The sequence below is a fragment of the Trachemys scripta genome, chromosome 3 (assembly GCF_013100865.1).
Source record: "Trachemys scripta elegans isolate TJP31775 chromosome 3, CAS_Tse_1.0, whole genome shotgun sequence".
Taxonomy (NCBI): Eukaryota; Metazoa; Chordata; order Testudines; family Emydidae; genus Trachemys; species Trachemys scripta.
The window spans coordinates 74110172-74127238 of NC_048300.1; the positions used below are offsets into that span (position 1 = coordinate 74110172).

At 42.0% G+C, this 17067-nt stretch overlaps 1 protein-coding gene across 2 annotated transcripts in view; it reads right to left on the reverse strand.

Moving 5' to 3' along the window:
* Positions 1 to 17067, reverse strand: part of TBCE (tubulin folding cofactor E) — a 97779-nt gene that overhangs the window by 47749 nt on the left and 32963 nt on the right. For both annotated transcript variants that reach the window (XM_034765072.1, XM_034765071.1), the window contains exons 2-3: positions 15336 to 15473; positions 13126 to 13210 (exon numbers count right to left, since the gene is read on the reverse strand). In XM_034765072.1, the coding sequence (XP_034620963.1) occupies positions 13126 to 13210; positions 15336 to 15435 (185 nt within the window). In that variant the 5' untranslated portion in view covers positions 15436 to 15473. The remainder of the gene's footprint in view (positions 1 to 13125; positions 13211 to 15335; positions 15474 to 17067) is intronic.

A 17067-nucleotide genomic window follows, 5' to 3' on the forward strand; every position in this document is an offset into this window, starting at 1 on the left:
AAAAAATCTGTTATCTTCTCAAAGAAGGAGATCAGGTTGGTTTGGCACGATCTACCTTTTGTAAAACCATGTTGTATTTTGTTCCAATTACCGTTGACCTCAATGTCCTTAACTAGTTTTTCCTTCAAAATTTTTTCCAAGACCTTGCATACTACAGATGTCAAACTAACAGGCCTGTAGTTACCCGGATCACTTTTTTTCCCTTTCTTAAAAATAGGAACTATGTTAGCAATTCTCCAGTCATACGGTACAACCCCTGAGTTTACAGATTCATTAAAAATTCTTGCTAATGGGCTTGCGATTTCATGTGCCAGTTCCTTTAATATTCTTGGATGAAGATTTATCTGGCCCCCCGATTTAGTCCCATTAAGCTGCTCGAGTTTGGCTTCGACCTTGGATGTGGTAATATCTACCTCCATATCCTCATTCCCATTTGTCATCCTATCATTATCCTAAGCTCCTTGTGACAATGTATCCCATAATGCTTTATGGGAATATGACATAACTGGAGTATGTTTTATGCTATATGTGCCATGTAACTTCTCGGTAAAGGTTATGGTCTACTGAATCTATTCATCCTATGTGTCCACCTATGTGATTTTTGTACTTGAAGTTATGAATATTGGCTGTATACTTGCTTGATTTCTAAGTAAGCTTTGTAAGGCATTTGGTCAGCTTCTTTAGAAAGGAATTTGCAAAGTTAAGTGCCCAATCAAGAAGCACTTAAGGAACAATGGATCTTGGAATGCTCCAATCCACATAAGAAGTCTACTTGAGGACATTCAAGGTAGCATGTGAACCATGGCTGCTACCTGTAGTTCTGAGGCATGGACATGACTTGCCCATGTGACTCCAAAACTTCATCTTGGAGCTAGACTTTGCATAGGAGTGAAGAGGCGGTCTCCACCCACAAGAGAAAGTCTATTTAAACCCCCCGGAGACCCCTCCATTTTGTCTTCAGCTGGCTAAAGAGAGAGAGAGAGAGAGTCTCTCCACCCCCAAGGATACCTGAAAGGAACTGGAATAAAGGATAGTAATTACAGGAGGTGTGAGTGATTGCTGGACCAGACTAGAAGGAGACTAGTCTGTAAAAGGAAGCTTACTGGGTGAGATTTTATTTGTATTCAGTTTCTTAGACAAACTTGTTCTATTTTATTTTACTTGGTAATTCACTTTGTTCTGTCTGTTACTACTTGGAACCACTTAAATCCTACTTTCTGTATTTAATAAAATCACTCTTTACTTATTAATTAACCCAGAGTATTTATTAATACCTGGGTCGGGGGGGGGGGGCGCAAACAGCTGTGCATCTCTATCAGTGTTATAGAAGGTGAACAATTCATGAGTTTACCCTGTATAAGCTTTATACAGAGTAAAATGGATTTATTTGGGTTTAGACCCCATTGGGAGTTGGGCATCTGAGTGTTAGAGACAACAACACTTCTGTAAGCTGCTTTCAGTTAAGTCTGCAGCTTTGGGGCAAGTAATTCAGACCCTGGGTCTTTGTTGGAGCAGGCGGGCGTGTCTGACTCAGCAAGACAAGGTACTGGGGTCCCGAGCTGGCAGGGAAAATAGGGGTAAAAGTTGTCTTGGCACATCAGTTGGCGGTTCCCAAGGGCTTTCTGTGATCCAACCCATCACACTCCTCGATAGCCTCATTAAAGACTGAGGCAAAGTATTTGTTTAGATATTGGGCCATGCCTAAATTATCCTTAACCTCCACTCCATCCTCCGTGTTTAGCAGTCCCACTTCTTTGTTTTCTTATTATATAAATAAGAATGTATTTATCCCACAATCCTACATCACCTTCCAGTCTTCCTTGGATGCCAAAAAGCCCTAACCAACTGTGCTCTATCAGTTGACAAAACCTCCAGCTTCCCTCTGACAACTTCTACGTTACAGTTATGTTTTCAGAACAAAAATCTGCAGTAAACTGAAATCTGAAAGAGTGGGGACTGTGGGAAATTAAATAGACTATCAAAACAGACACAGACTACTGCACTGACTAGGTTATTCATTTTCATATTTAATTAAATAGAACCTCAATTTTCAATTTATCTGAAATAGCTGCAGAATTTCTAGTCTGCTGCACCAGAATGCCAGCAAAATTAAAGGATCTTGTCACATGTTAGATCCACCTTGTCACTGAGTACACAGGACTTTGACTATTAAGTTAGAGAATATTTGTACTAACACCAAAGACAAAAATCTCTCATTTAACAGTATTCCATGAGATAGCACAAATAAAAGACAAGTCACATTTGAAACGAATGAATCAATGTTCAAATTGCTTTACAATTTAAAACTGTATAGAGTGACTAACAAATGTGTACATTTACATCTGGTTTATCTGTACATAGCATTGTAACCTAGCCAGTTCAAACCATTGCAACCCTGATTTGTTCGATGACATCAAAGTCTGAATATGAATTAATTTTATGCTTTCAAAAAAGTAATGTTCGTGTAGAACCATTATATATAAAGAAAGATTTGAAGGATTATATTTACCAAGGGAGAACTCCTTTTTTGAAAGCAATAAATGCCCACAACAAAAGAGCACCTAGATTCCTTTGTCACATTTTCTGCTACATTTTAAGTACAAATTTGATTCTCTGAACCCTGGTGCTAGGAAAACCTGGAGACTCTGATAAGGTTGGATGGATGCAACTGGCTGACGGGTGGTATATTGTGCTGTATACCATTTCCAGAGGTAGCTCAAGTTTAGTATTATGAGAGAAGAGTTAGTGCAATGCAGGACAAGAAGAAAAGTGAGCTGGACAAACATTATAATGAATGAGAGCTGTAAACAGCTAGACTCTAGAGGAAATTTAAGAAACATATCCATGGGATAAGGAACGTTTCTTCAGAAATAAAACTGTCTGCCCAATATCACAAACAATAGATTTTTCCTGATTTGTTAGCCATTAATCATCTCCCTGGAAAAATGAGTATCACTAATTTTGCAGATCTATTTAGCAAGAATTGTCTAATATACCAATCCTTGATAAGCATTTTCTGTGTTCTAGATATAGACAAATTCTGCTGCTCCATTACCCTGTTCTAGAATTTAGGTATGGAGCCATCTGGTTACTTTATGTAACCAAGTCTATAGTAAGTCTGTGTTATATACTTTTGCTAATTTTGATAGCTGTGTATTGTTCAACAAAAACAATAAAATCTTTACTGAAATTTATGAAAATAAAATATAAGGGACTTGCTATAGTTAAATATGCCTTTGTTACTGAGAGATTACATTGCTGTGATTTGCTCTGTAAGAGGCTATGACCTGGCACCATACAGAAGCTCAAGCTAATGCAAAATGCTATGAAGCACTTATTAAAGCAGAGTTGCATTTTGAGAGCATATGAGGCCAGTGCTTTGAGAGCTGCATTGACTCCCAATAAGCTTCTAGATGGAATTCAATGTGCAGGTTTTAATCTATGAAGTCTTAAATGGTTTGGGACCTGGTTACCCTCTCCCTGAGCCATACTATTATGCTTGAGATCAGCAGAGACATTTGAGCTGAAGTCCTCTCAATAGAAATGAGAAGGACTGTGGGCAGGGTGTTCTCTGTGAGGGGCCCACAGTTTTGAAACTTGCACCCCTTCCTCACTCTGTCCATCAGAAGCTAGATGCGTTAACCTTCTAGGCATGCTGCAAAACCCATTCCCCCCCCCCCCCCCAGCTATATTAAGGGGCCTGATATTAGATCATCATTAGTAGACAGACAGACCACCTCTAAAAACAAACTAAAAATGACCACAGCAGCCTAGTATGAGATCAACTCACCCCTTCATCCCTGTATTTTCTAAAATACTTAGGTGTGAAGGGAAAAATCAGACGGCAAGTAGCAAGGGAGCTGGGTAGTGAAAGTTCACAGACAGAAGAAGGAAAAATTAACAAAGAGCAACTTGGAAAAATGCTGTGGGAAGCAGAATCATGTGGAGAGGGCTAGAAAGACACCTTTTGGGGGGAATGGGAAAAAAAAACATCGCAGAAAGGTAGGAGATGAGGAAAATACTGGAGGAGCAGGGAAGACAGCAGGTGTGTGCAAGCCAGAGGTATATCCAGGGAACAGAAGGTGGCAATAGGTATAGCAAAGATCCCCAAATTGTGAGGTGTGCCCCCCCCAAAATTGAGGGGCATGGAGAAACACTGGGGGAGGCACAGCTGGGGCCTGGGCCAGCCCTCCCAGGGGGGCAGGGAGGGAGCACTCCCCAGCTCCTCTCCTGGCCCCAGCCACCAGCCCCCTTACCCCTTGTCCATGCCCCCTGCTCCCGGCATGGACAGGGGTAAGCAGGGATGCAAGGTAAAACGTTTGGGGACCACTGGGATGTAGGGATAAGTAGTAATGGGTGTCACGCAGCTTAGTATGGGACACAGCTAAGAGAGCCAGTCTCACGTCAGACTGCCGGGAAACAGGGCACGTACCCCAAACTGTTGGAATATTCTCATAAGATTCCACCAAGTCAGTAATAAATGTGCGCTTCCAAAATACTATACTAGTATTATGAAACTACAGACCGTCCCTTTCAGGCCCTCTAGCTCCTTATGCACCATCCAGACAAACCAGACTTCTGTGATAAAAGCTTATTAAAACCAAAAATTAATTTAGGTTCTTTCAGTTCCAAAGAACCAGGCACACATCATTGGTGAAAATATACTTCAGATCTTAGCCAAAAACCACGCTGGTAGCCAGTCCCTTGGAAACTAAAAAGCTAAAGGTTTATTTATAAAAAAAAAGGAAGAGTGTTATTAAGAAGTTAAAATAAATCACATACATTACAGTTGATTTCAGAGTTTGCAGATCTGCGTGATAGCAGTGATGTTAAATCTGCCAGTTTATAATAAGTCTCTGGTTCATCCAAAAGATTGGAGTCCAAGTGATAACTTAAATGTAGAGTCTTTCCATGAATCTTTTGGGGCATCCCAAGTAATTACTTGGGGATCTCCATCAACTTTCCCTGTTAAAGTTAAGCAGACTAGAAATGACAGGATAGTGCTTGAGGTTTTTCTTTCATAGCTGAAGCATGCTGCCAAGTGTCTTCAGCACAGCATGCCTCTGAAGATTCCTCTTTGCTGAGCCCAAGACCCACCCTTTGAAATTACCATTCTATTTCCTAGGCATACACAGGTAATCCAGCTACACTGATTTACATAAGGCAATTGATGGTTATTCATTATAGCAGGGATAGATAAGCTGAAGACAATATAGGTAATATTCATTAGATTAATGCAGTATATACTATTCACCTGAGGGAATTCTGCACCAAAAAAAAATTCTGCATAATTTTATTTGTCAATAAATAAATGCTGAGGCTCCTGCATGGCAGCAGGGAGCACAGGCCACCAGCTGAACGGAGGCGGGAGATCACCATGCAAGCGCCCCTCCCCCACCCACAACGGGGGACAGACTTGGCAGTGAGGCTGCAACAGTGCAAGGGCTGGGGCTGCCCCAGAAACACCTGTCCCCCGTGTCAGGTGCACCAAGATAGCAAGCGAGGAGGGCAGAGTCTCGCACGTACGCCCAGCTCTGGCCCCTGATACAGGTGTGGGACAGGCAGGCTAAGGCCACCAGGGTCCAAGTGTGGAGGGGCTTAGTGTGGGGGGATCCAGGTGTGGGGTGAGAGGGTTCTGTATGGGGAAATCTGGGTGCGAGCAGCTCGGTAGTGGGTCTGGGTGCATAGGGGATGTGGATGCACAGGGGATCGTTGGGGGGTTCCGGGTGCAGGGGGAATGGGACTCTGCAGAGGGGTCCAGATAAAGGTGGTTGGAACTCAGCAGGGGGGGGTCCAGGTGCTGGTTGGGTGTGGGGGGCTCAGCAGGGGATGGTCTGGATGCAGGGGTGGGGGTCCAGATGCAGAGGGAGGGACTCAGCTGGTGTCCGGATTCAGGGAGAGTGGGGGGTTGGGGACTTGGTGAGGGGTTCTGGGTATAGGGAGTCCGGATGCACAGGGGTTGGGCAGACAGTGGAGTCACTCCCCACCCAGTGACCCCGCCCCCATGGCTGAGGCGCAATGGAGGCAGGAAGTGGTGGGGGGAGGAGTGCAGACATTCCTGCAGCTGGGAGAGGTTTCTGGGGGCCAGGTCTGATCTGGCCCCAACCACTCCTTGCAGGGGAAGAGGAAGTCCTGTCCTCCCCCTCCCCCAGCCCAGCCAGAACTAGCAGCTGAGCCCAGCACAGGATAGGAGCCACTGGAGCTTCCCCTGCCCCTCAGTGATTTAAATCTCCACCAGCTGCTCCAAACACCATGTCCATGCTGCCGGGGAGGGGTGACACACCACTCTTGTGTGGCTTCCCTGTCCTTTTTCTGTGGGGAAGCAAAGAAATCTGCAGGGGACAAGAATTCTGCCTGCGTGGATTGGCACAGAATTCCTCCAGGAGTACTATATACATCTTTGATCTTAAGGTTATTTAGAATTACAGGATATAGACAAACAAGCATACACACAGCATCTTCCTTGATTCCTTATCAACACAAATGAATGGGCCTCGCATATTATCCCCTTTAAGCATTTTTTGATGCCCATGCAAAAGTGAATTGTCCTGATTACAATTACAATGCCTCTCAATTTGCCTTTAAGGGTCACACATGGGTTACTTGGCTGCCAATTTTAACCTGCGCTGGTTTACTAACGTCACAGTGTGTAAATATGGAGGTAGACAGGACACACAGCAAAAGTAAGCAGCAGCAGCTGGCAGAGGAATAGAGCAGCAGGTCAGTTAGGAGGAAGCAGCAGAGGGCAAGCTGTGGAAGAAGTATCACAGGGTAAATGGGAAGGAAGGAAGATCTGCTGGCAGACAGGTGGAGAATACAGCAGGAAGTAAATGAGCAGTTAGGATGTCAGTTGGGAGGCAGTCTGGAAACTTGCATTTGTTAGTGGGGAGGTAACTGGGAGGGAGTAACCAGCTATGTAAACAAAGACTGTCATCAACATAATAGCATGTCAAGGTGAAAGGATTAATCAGCCAATCAGAACATAGCAAAAAAAAACCTCTACAAAATTCAAGACACACTGTTTCTCAATGTAACTACACCAGGTGCTCTAGCAATCATGTTGTGCGTACTGACATGATGATCATGAGAAATTATGGGGCTACCAAGAGCAGGGGAAATCGTTTGGGCATCATGCATCCAATTTTTCAGTTGGAAATTACAAACCTGTCCTAACGATAAATTTAGTACTGGCAGCAGGTTTCCCCCCAATTTATTCACAAATGTTCCAAATACCTCCACAGGATAATACAGTACTTGGAAAAGTATCTGTATAACAGTCTCTTATTTATTTAAAAACTACTTCTAAACTAGTTTTGTAAAATGTACAATAGTGAATTGAAGATTATGGTAGTTACAAAAGATGCATCGAAAATACTTTCACATAATATACATAATCTCTTACTTAACTAGCTAACTTCACTGTTCTTTTATAAATAAAAATATAAAAGCCTAATAATTCTAACCTCATCACTACCTACAATTGTTTTTCACATCATATTAAGCTCTCTCACTCAAAACCCGATAGTTTGAAAACATATGATCAATTTAAATGCTCAGTTTCTCTACTCATCCAAAAAAAAAAAACCCAACACCACTATTACGTATCACATAATTCAAAACGGTTTTTTCAAGCAATAAATCACAGCACTTTTGCATTCACTGTCTTAATCACCACATCTCTCACATGCAAACCACAACATAAATTACAAATGGCTTTGGGACCAGCATGGGACCCTGCCTAGAGCTCTGAGACTGGTGTGTAGCACAATTTTTTTTTTATTCTGTCCATCTACCACACCCCTTTTCTGTATCAGAGCATCTGTCATCCTCCTCACTGGCTCCAAATCCCCTTGCTTACTACCCTCATGACTCTAGAGTTCTCATTAGCTCCACCTGCACCTCTTCCCCTCTCTGCCGGTGTGACATTATTGACATAACCTGCAACCACTGTTGTACAATATTTGCTGCAAATATAGTACATTGGTTGTCGTGTAAGGCAGTGTTTCTCAAAGACGGGGCGCCACTTGTTCAGGGAAAGCCCCTGGCGGTCCGGGCCAGTTTGTTTACCTGGCTCGTCTGCAGGTTCAGCCGATCATGGCTCCCACTGGCGCAGTTCGCCGCTCCAGGCCAATGGGGGCTGCGGGAAGGGCGGCCAGCACATCCCTCAGCCCATGCTGCTTCCCGTAGCCCCCATTGACCTGGGACAGCAAACCAGTGGGAGCCGCAATCAGCCAAACCTGCGGACGTAGCAGGTAAACAAACCGGCCTGGCCTGCCAGGGGCTCTCTCTGAACAAGTGGTGGACCGGCTTTGAGAACCACTGGTGTAAGGTGTCTATGGGAAGGTTATGATTTGTTGGTTATGATTATGCTATCTGTATGCATGCATAAATTTTGTAGTTGAAGTTATGAATATTGGCTATATACTTGTATATCAATGTGTTTTAATTCTGAAGTAGCCTTAGTAAAGCATTTGGTCAGCTTCTCGAGAAAGGAATTTGCAAGTTAAGTGCCCAATCAAGAAACACTTAACTAACAACAGACCTTGGGAGATTCCAATCCACATAAGAAGTCTTTGGGGGGTGGGGGGGGGTCCGGACATTTACAAATCCCCTCCGGACGCTATTTTTAACTCTAAAAGCCGGACATGTCTGGGGGAATCCGGACGAATGGTAACCCTAACAAACTGAAGCTTTAAACAGAGTACTGAATGACCCATCCCAGCTGTGGATGTACTCCAGAGACTTTATTTGAACCTGCAGTTTATTCTATCCCTGCTACAAGCCTGAACCAAAAACTTTGCCATTACTGTATGTAATTGATTCCATTTAACCAGTTCTAGCTCTCATCTATATCTTTTTCCTTCTATGAATAAACCTTTAGATTCTAAAGGATCGGCGACAGCGTGATTTGTGGGTAAGATCTGATTTGTATATTGACCTGGGTCTGGGGCTTGGTCCTTTGGGATCGAGAGAACCTTTTTTCTTTTACTGGGGTATTGGTTTTCATAACCATTTGTCCCCATAACGAGTGGCAGTGGTGGTGATACTGGGAAACTGGAGTGTGTAAGGGAATTGCTTGTGTGACTTACGGTTAGCCAGTGGGGTGAGACCAAAGTCCTCTCTGTCTGCTGGTTTTGTTTGCCTTACTAGTAAAGGAACCCCAACCTTGGGCTGTAACTGCCCTGCTTTGAGCAATTTGTCCTGAATTGGCACTCCCAGTTGGGGCCCACCAGAACCAGCATCGTTACAGCCGGTCAGCACAAATCTAGGTCCCACATGCACATCCTCCTCATCACCCGACATTTGCCCCACTCCTAGCCCTGCTTCATCCTAACTCTCTCCACATCCACACCACAGCCTCCCTGGTGCCACCATTCCTATCGTCCCCTGCATTACCCTCCTTCCCCACTACCTCCTCCATCCTTTCTCTTGTTGTGTCTGGAACTCCTACCCCACTTCTAAAGAGCACAGTCATCCATAATCTTTCATAGCTCATTCTCCCTAGCTCCTTGCTTTCATGGACACCTGGATTCCTTCATCTCACACTGCCTCTGCAGCTACCCTCTCTTATGGAGGCGTCTTCTCTTATACTCCCGCCCTGGATCAACTTGTCAATCAGGCTGATTACCAGGATCAAGCATCCACTCTAGTATTCTCCAGAAAGATCTTCCCAAAGTTACAGAAACATTGGTTCTGAGGAAGACAAGTGAATGCCTCACCTCCAATTTAAATACTCTGCATTGATGAGTAGAGAATATGGACCAATTATTACCAGAGAAACACTAATTAAAGCACAGTTCTGAAAAGAGGTATTAAACAGATTTAAATAATGCACAATATTATTTTCAATTTGATAGGAGAATTTGCAGAGTTTTGGCCTTCTATCATATTCTCTCAAAGATTTCCTTTCCATCGAATCACAATATCTGGTATTAGAGAAATTACAGCTGCAGAATCTTTGGGTATTTTTACATAATCATTTGAGACTTTTTGGAGTATGTACTGCTTTGTCAGTTGCCTGTTCAGGCTGGACACCTTACACAGACACATACACTGCACATACTTGTATTATGTCTCCTAAGGCAGAGTGTAGCTAATTATGCCTTGGAAAGAGAGGATCTCGTATTTTTTTCTTCAACTGAATACAAAGCATTTGGGCCACTTCCATTACTAATTACATTATTTAAGAAGTATGGCAGTCCTGGGACTCTCAACTGGAATTCTTCTGCTAACAGGAGTTCAGTAATGTGTCATTCTTTTTCTTCCATTAAGAATGGCCTTATCTTCATTAAGCCTAATTTTATTAGTTACTATTATTAGATATAGAGCAAAAAAGTATGCATCCCTGAGAGTGGTATAATTTTTCCCCTTTTCCTTTCCTCTTCTAAAGAATAAGCTTAGCTTTATCACCTCATTTTCTGATAATGAAACCTCTTGGGCTTCCATGCCAGACAAGTCCTGAATTTTAGATGATACAGGCTGAAAGCTGTGATTTACATTAGCGAACAGAATCCATCCCTTCTATTTCTGCCTCTTTGCTAAGGGTAAACTCTTCTGCAGCTTCAAGCAGAGGCTGAACTGCTGTCCCTCATTAAGAATTCAGAACACCAGGTTTCCTAAAGCAGAGAAGCAAGTTATTTAGAGAGCCTTGTAATGCTACTGAATTCTAGATACAACTGTAACAATCACCCTTCACCTTGATGTTTCCTATTTGATTCCAACAGCTCTCTTGGCACATGTGACCTGGGAGTAAACTAGATCCAGTTTCTTTCTCAATAAACACAGAAATATGTTTTATCTCATGCAGTGCTGTTTCTATAGGACACCCTAAAATAGTGATTCAGACTTTTCCATACCATAACCCCATTCTAACGGAAGACAACGGCAAGACTCTTCCCATCTAGTCAAAGAAAGATGGATGATCATATCCCCCACACCAGGCCTGGCTGCAGCCTACAAATTGAGAACGGGTATCTGGGAGGTACTTGGAGAACAGCTACCTATTGTGATTGAGGTGGGGGTGGAGGGGGAGGGAAGAGAACCAAGTGGCTCAAATATCACATATCTCTTGTTACAAGAGTAAGAGTAGGCAGGCATTGCCAGTTTTCCACCCATTTTTGTGAAGGAAATCCTTACCATGAAGTTCTTCTCTCATTGGTTGTGCATTGGGAGAGAGATTACAAACTTTTCCTACTGATTTGAGCTGGATGTGTCATACACAAGTCAAAAATTCATCATCTGCAGATGCCAAGAAGTTTCAATTTCTAAAATCAACTAGCATGAACAGATGGCCATTCAGATTGTTATGGGGATGGCAGTCTGTTTACTTCGTACATCAAATATAAGCAAAGTTTCCACTGCAAAACTATAGATAGTATTTAAGTTAAGTTGTCTTGTATTTTGTCACTTGGCCACAGCAGTCATTTCCAATAGTAAAACACAAAAAACTAAAATTAAAAAATTCACAGAAAAAAAAAAACAAAAACAAAAACAAAGAAATTCTGAATAGAAAAAAATGGCCTTTCCACTCCAAATATTCATGGCAATACATTTGATTATTTAGTTTGATAAAAAAAAAAGCTTGTTACTCTTTTTAACAGTATTAAATTTTGGTTAAATTTTTTTTAGTATTGACAATAGGTTAACTCCCCTGCAGCGATTATTGAGAACCTTAGGAGGCAAGAAGGTGAGAAAGCATCAGGAAATCTCTTCTCTGGAGATCTCCAAAGACTTTAATACACTGGTGATGGGTAGATCCTGGCTTTGCACAAGGGAAGGGAAAATTTGTGGTGACAACCTATCGTTTCCAACATTAGTCACTTCCATGATAATAAAAAGAGGTCTTCTACACAGAATTCTTATTACAGAAGAGCATTATGATGTCAAGAGGTCAGAATAATTTTCCTTTTAAAAATTTCTACCAGAATTTTTAATCTTAATTTCAGAGACCCATAAATCAGGAAACACAAGATTTAAAGTTCCCATTAAAAATATTAATCTTGTGCTTAATCATATGTTATGTACTTAGAGTACAATTTTTACCCCGTAACCTGTACCAAAATACTCCATATGTACAATTTGAGCAATTTAATATTGCAATGAGAACCTTGCCTTTGATGTAACATTAAGGTTATAAATAACACTCCAATGTAGACATTAAACACACACACACACAAAAAAAGCACACCACACCACTTACACTGATGCAAGTATTCCCTATTTGATCCAAATTGGAGAAATTGTACAAGGATAACAATTTGTATTTCTGAAGGGTTTTCTTGGGAGCACAGAAGAGTAAAACATCTGCAAGTTTTCCCTCTTTTTCTAACCACACAAAATTACAAAATACTAACCGTATTTTTAAATACAATAAGGTAATTTTAACAATGGCAGGCAAAAATAGTAACCTCAGACAAGAATTAAAGAAGGGAAGAATAAAAGACTAGTATTACAGAGTGGAAGTAAAAGATATTATGCTTGCTCTCACTAGGCTTTGTTACAATTAAAAAAAAAAAATGCATGCCAATATGGTCCATTAAATGCATCAAACAAACATCTTCCCCCCCAAAGCAAAGAGAAAGAAACTGTAGTAAGGTAACACTTAGTATACCCCCTTAAAGTGCATTTATGAATAATTTTAAATCTGAATTCTAGCCATATTCAAGCCAGTAAATGAAGACTAAACACCACCACAGAATTGCGTAAGGAGACAGTCAGCAGAACACAATGATTTTCCCACTATACTACAGGGCCTAAACGCCGTTCTACTCCTTCCAGAACACAGAGTGGCCAAAGGCCACCTGTAATAGTGCCCAGAAGTCAAACCTTTTAGATGCATGAGAACCTCCAGGCAGGCAGCTCAATATTAGTCTATGGATTAGATCTGCAACTGGATCCATCTGGGTGCAAGGTGCCTATGAGTGGAGCCAGAAGTAGGATCTAGGTTTTAGGATTTAATGCAACTTCAAGGGCCCTTGGAACAAGTCCTAAATACTGAGGGACAGAACTTTGAGAATTTTGCTAATATTCACCATTTCTATTGTTCCTGGTTATGGTCAGTATTTCTCTACCTCTTCCCACTTTGTGTCTTAGTCAAATATGTAATCTTCTTAAGAAGATACTTACCCGCATTTAAAATACTGTACTCCTTCATGGCTGCCGTTATGCTTTCCTCTTTGAGGATTGTCCCATTCTACTCCAAGCCAAAGTCCTTTAAAAAAAAAAAAAATAATAATAATATATTGATTCAAAAATAGAAGTTTGGAATTCAGGCATTTTCTGCCCACTACATTTGATTCATTATGGGTATACAACCTTTCTCTATAGTACCAATTGTACCAATTTCCAATATAAAGTCCTACTTACAAGCCCACCTATAATTTTGGCATTCAAAAATTGATTTGGCCTGAAAGTTGCCACACTTACTTGGAAGGCAATGAAAAATGTTTCTGCAAAGTTCTTCCTTCTAGTTCTCAAAATGTATTGTTATTAATATTTTTAACAAAAACTATACTTTGGATGAGATTGTTAATGTGGAACTGTTAAAGGAATTCCTCTGAAAGGCTCAAGCGTCTGGAGAGAGAGAAAACAGGAGCAGGAAAAGGGGTCCAGGGCAATGCAGAGTCCTACAGAAAGGTAGGAGAGGGACTATAGTCTCTCCCAGGACTACAAATGGGGGTCTGTGCCAGCACAAAGAGAATCCTCAAACTTTACAAGTGCTAGGAAAATTATGCATCTATACCCTCTCTCCTGGGCTAATGAGTTACAAAGTCATTGACCTCGGAGTTTGTTTAGCCCAGGATGTTATTACCTCAATCAGAATCATAGAATATCAGGGTTGGAAGGGACCTCAGGAGGTCATCTAGTCCAAGCCCCTGGTCAAAGCAGGACCAATCCCCAAAGCATCCTCAAAATTAAAGTAATGTCAAAAAGTATTTTGTTTAGGAAATCACATACCGCAAAGCTCTAATAGAAAGTTCTGGAGACACCACGACACCACACACTTTTGTTGTTTGTGTAGGACATGAGAACTCCAAGAAACCTAATTTTAATCTATACGTTTATTGCAAGATATTCACCCTAGGCCTAAACTCCCTTTAAGCGGCAAGGCTGGGCAGCCGCCCAGCAGGTGATCAAGTGCCGCCACTTCTGGTGTAGCACTTTAGGTGCCCCTCCATCTCCACAGAGCAGAGGTGGGGAGGCTTGACAGGGCTCAGGAAGGAGGAAGCTTGCTGGCAGCTGCTGCTGCGTTTCAACTGGTTGATCTACTTAAAAGGGCAGTGTACTTAAAATGGGGTCAGCATCCTTAAAGGGGCAACGCACATCTGTCTGTCTGTCTGTCTCTCTCTCACACACACACACACCCCGTATGTGTGTCTGTCTCACACACACACCCCGTATGTGTGTCTGTCTCACACACACACCCCGTATGTGTGTCTGTCTCACACACACAGTTTCACACTCACCTCCCAACACATACTTGCATTATTGTTCTTGTTACTTCTTGATACTTCTTTCAAAGTGTGTTATTTTAGTTTTTTGCCCGGTCTATGCATTTCATAATTTTTATTTCTCTCTTACGCTTAAATTTAATTCTTTCAGTAGTGAGTTCTAAAATACCTAACCTGTCCTGGCTGGAGTAATTATCCCTATGGTAACTTTTTAAAAATATATATTTATCTAGGTTTTTGGTTTCTACTGGGGTGCACATCCGCACATTACCTCGACATGGTGCACATAAAATTCATTCTGCACATGGATGGAAAAAATTAGAGGGAGCACTGCCCTAGGCCATCTCTTGTCCTCTCCCTTCAGCATTCCCTGGCTACCCCACCCACTGAGTATTTTCCAGGAGAGTAATGGGCCTCTCCGTAGTAGGGCTGCTGTAAGTGGTATGCCCCAGATAGCATTTCTCCATATTAGAAGGTGTGGTGAAGCAAGAGATCCTGCAATAACATGACATTCCATTTAGGATAAGAAGGTAAGTACATGTAAAGGGATCACTATTCTAAGAATAAGATTGTTTGCTATACGGACGAGGCTTTTGGTCATTGGAATCAGTTTCTCCCCTTCCTAAAATACTGTTATGACTCCACCACATCATCAGTTATATTAAAAAAATAATTCCATTTCACTTTAGGTATTAGGAAACCATTGGAAGTTTTAGTACTGATGGGGCTGTACTGAAGCTAACTGTATTTTGCAAAGTTACCAGAGTTGCTCAATCTGCATCAATTAGTAAACAAAACAGACAGATAGTAAATGGCACTATGATCTGCAGCTAGTAGTTTCTCATGTAAAAGGTAACCTTTACATTTACAAAACATTAACTTTACCTGTTGTGGGAGGAACACTACCAGCATACCGCACAGTTGCATATTCTGTATCACACAGGATTCTTCGACCAAGCACATCAGCAGGCACACTACTAGTCATTGTGAGAAATCTGCAGTCCAAGGCACTTATTTAAGGATCTGGGGAAAGGGAAACAACATTGTTGACAAATACACACAAGTGCTTTTAAGTTACAATTTTTGTGTTTGTTTTTCATTGTTCACAATTTCCTCTTAGAGGCAAGAAAATAAAATTCTTCCTCTGTAAATCTTATACCTTTCAGTCTGGCAAATACAGATTCTCCTCTGCATCTCACTCTGATTTTTCTGTTACTGTTGCTGGAATAGCTATGGAAGTGACACTTATTACTCAACAAGTTTTTTTTAGTCACAGGCATTTTCTTATTGTGGTTTATCGCCTAATTCTGCTTTTCTAAAGATCATCATGATGATTTTCATTCTTGAGTTTCACGCCTCCAGTAATGCAGAAAACTCCACCTAGTTTTTAAGATTGACCCTCTAATCCAGTGGTTTTCAACCTGGGGGTCCAAAGTCTGTGTCTAAGGGGTCCATGAAAAGTTGTTACCATAGAAGAGTGGTTTTCAACCTGTGAGCTGCAGAACATCCCTGGGAGTCCGCAGACTACGTCTAAGACTTCCAAAGGAGTCTGCACCTCGATTTGAAATATTTTAGGGGTCCACAAATGAAAAAAAGGTTGAAAACCATTCCTCTAATCTAGGGATTCTCAAACTTCATCGCACCCCCTTCTGACACCAAAAATTACTACATGACCCCAGAGGGGGGAATCAAAGCCTGAGACCGCCCGAGCCCTGTGCCCCAAAATGAGGGAGGGGGGCAAAGACCCTCTGCAGGAGGGGCCAAAACTGAAGACCAAGGCTTCATCCCCAGGCCAGGAGCCTGTAACCTAAGCTCTGCCACCCAAGGCTGAAGTCCAGAGGCTTCATGCCCAGGTGGTGGGGCTCAGGCTTCAGCCCTGGGCCTCAGCAAATCTAAGCCAGCTCTGGCAACCCCACTAAAACGGGATCATGACCCACTTTGGGGTCCCAACCCACAGTTAGGTGGTCTGCTGTGCAGCGGTTCTCAATCTCAAAGACTCTGCTTTGCTGTGCATGCCCCAGCCTCAGAGCGTTCCTGCTAACTAGTGCCTTTCAAGAACAGGAAGCAAGAGCCCCCCTAACTGCATATTTGAGAGTGAGACTCACGTCATATATGCTCAAAGAAGCAGAATCATAAGGGCAGGGAATTATCCTCTCCAAATATACAATCTGTGCAGAATTCCAAATAAACAGCGTTTACTATTGCACCATCCATTAAGAACAGAGCCAAAGCCAGGCAACTAACACAAAAAAAAAATTTTCTTTTTCGTTTAATGGTGGATAAGATCTATAACCCCTGTAGCAGGGTTGAATACAGTAAACCTGACCAGTGTGTTCTGACAGACAATGCTCTCCAGAGCAGTGGTTCTCAACCTATTTACCTGTGGGCCATATATGCAGCTCTCCATGTGTTATGTGGGTCACATCAACACTATGTCTATACCAGGCGTCGGCAATCTTTCAGAAGTGGTATGCCGAGTCTTCATTTATTCACTCTAATTTAAGGTTTCACATGCCAGTAATACATTTTAACATTTTTAAAAGGTTTCTCTCTCTAAGTCTATATAATATAACTAAACTATTGTTGTGTGTAAAGTAAACAAGGATTTTAAAATGTT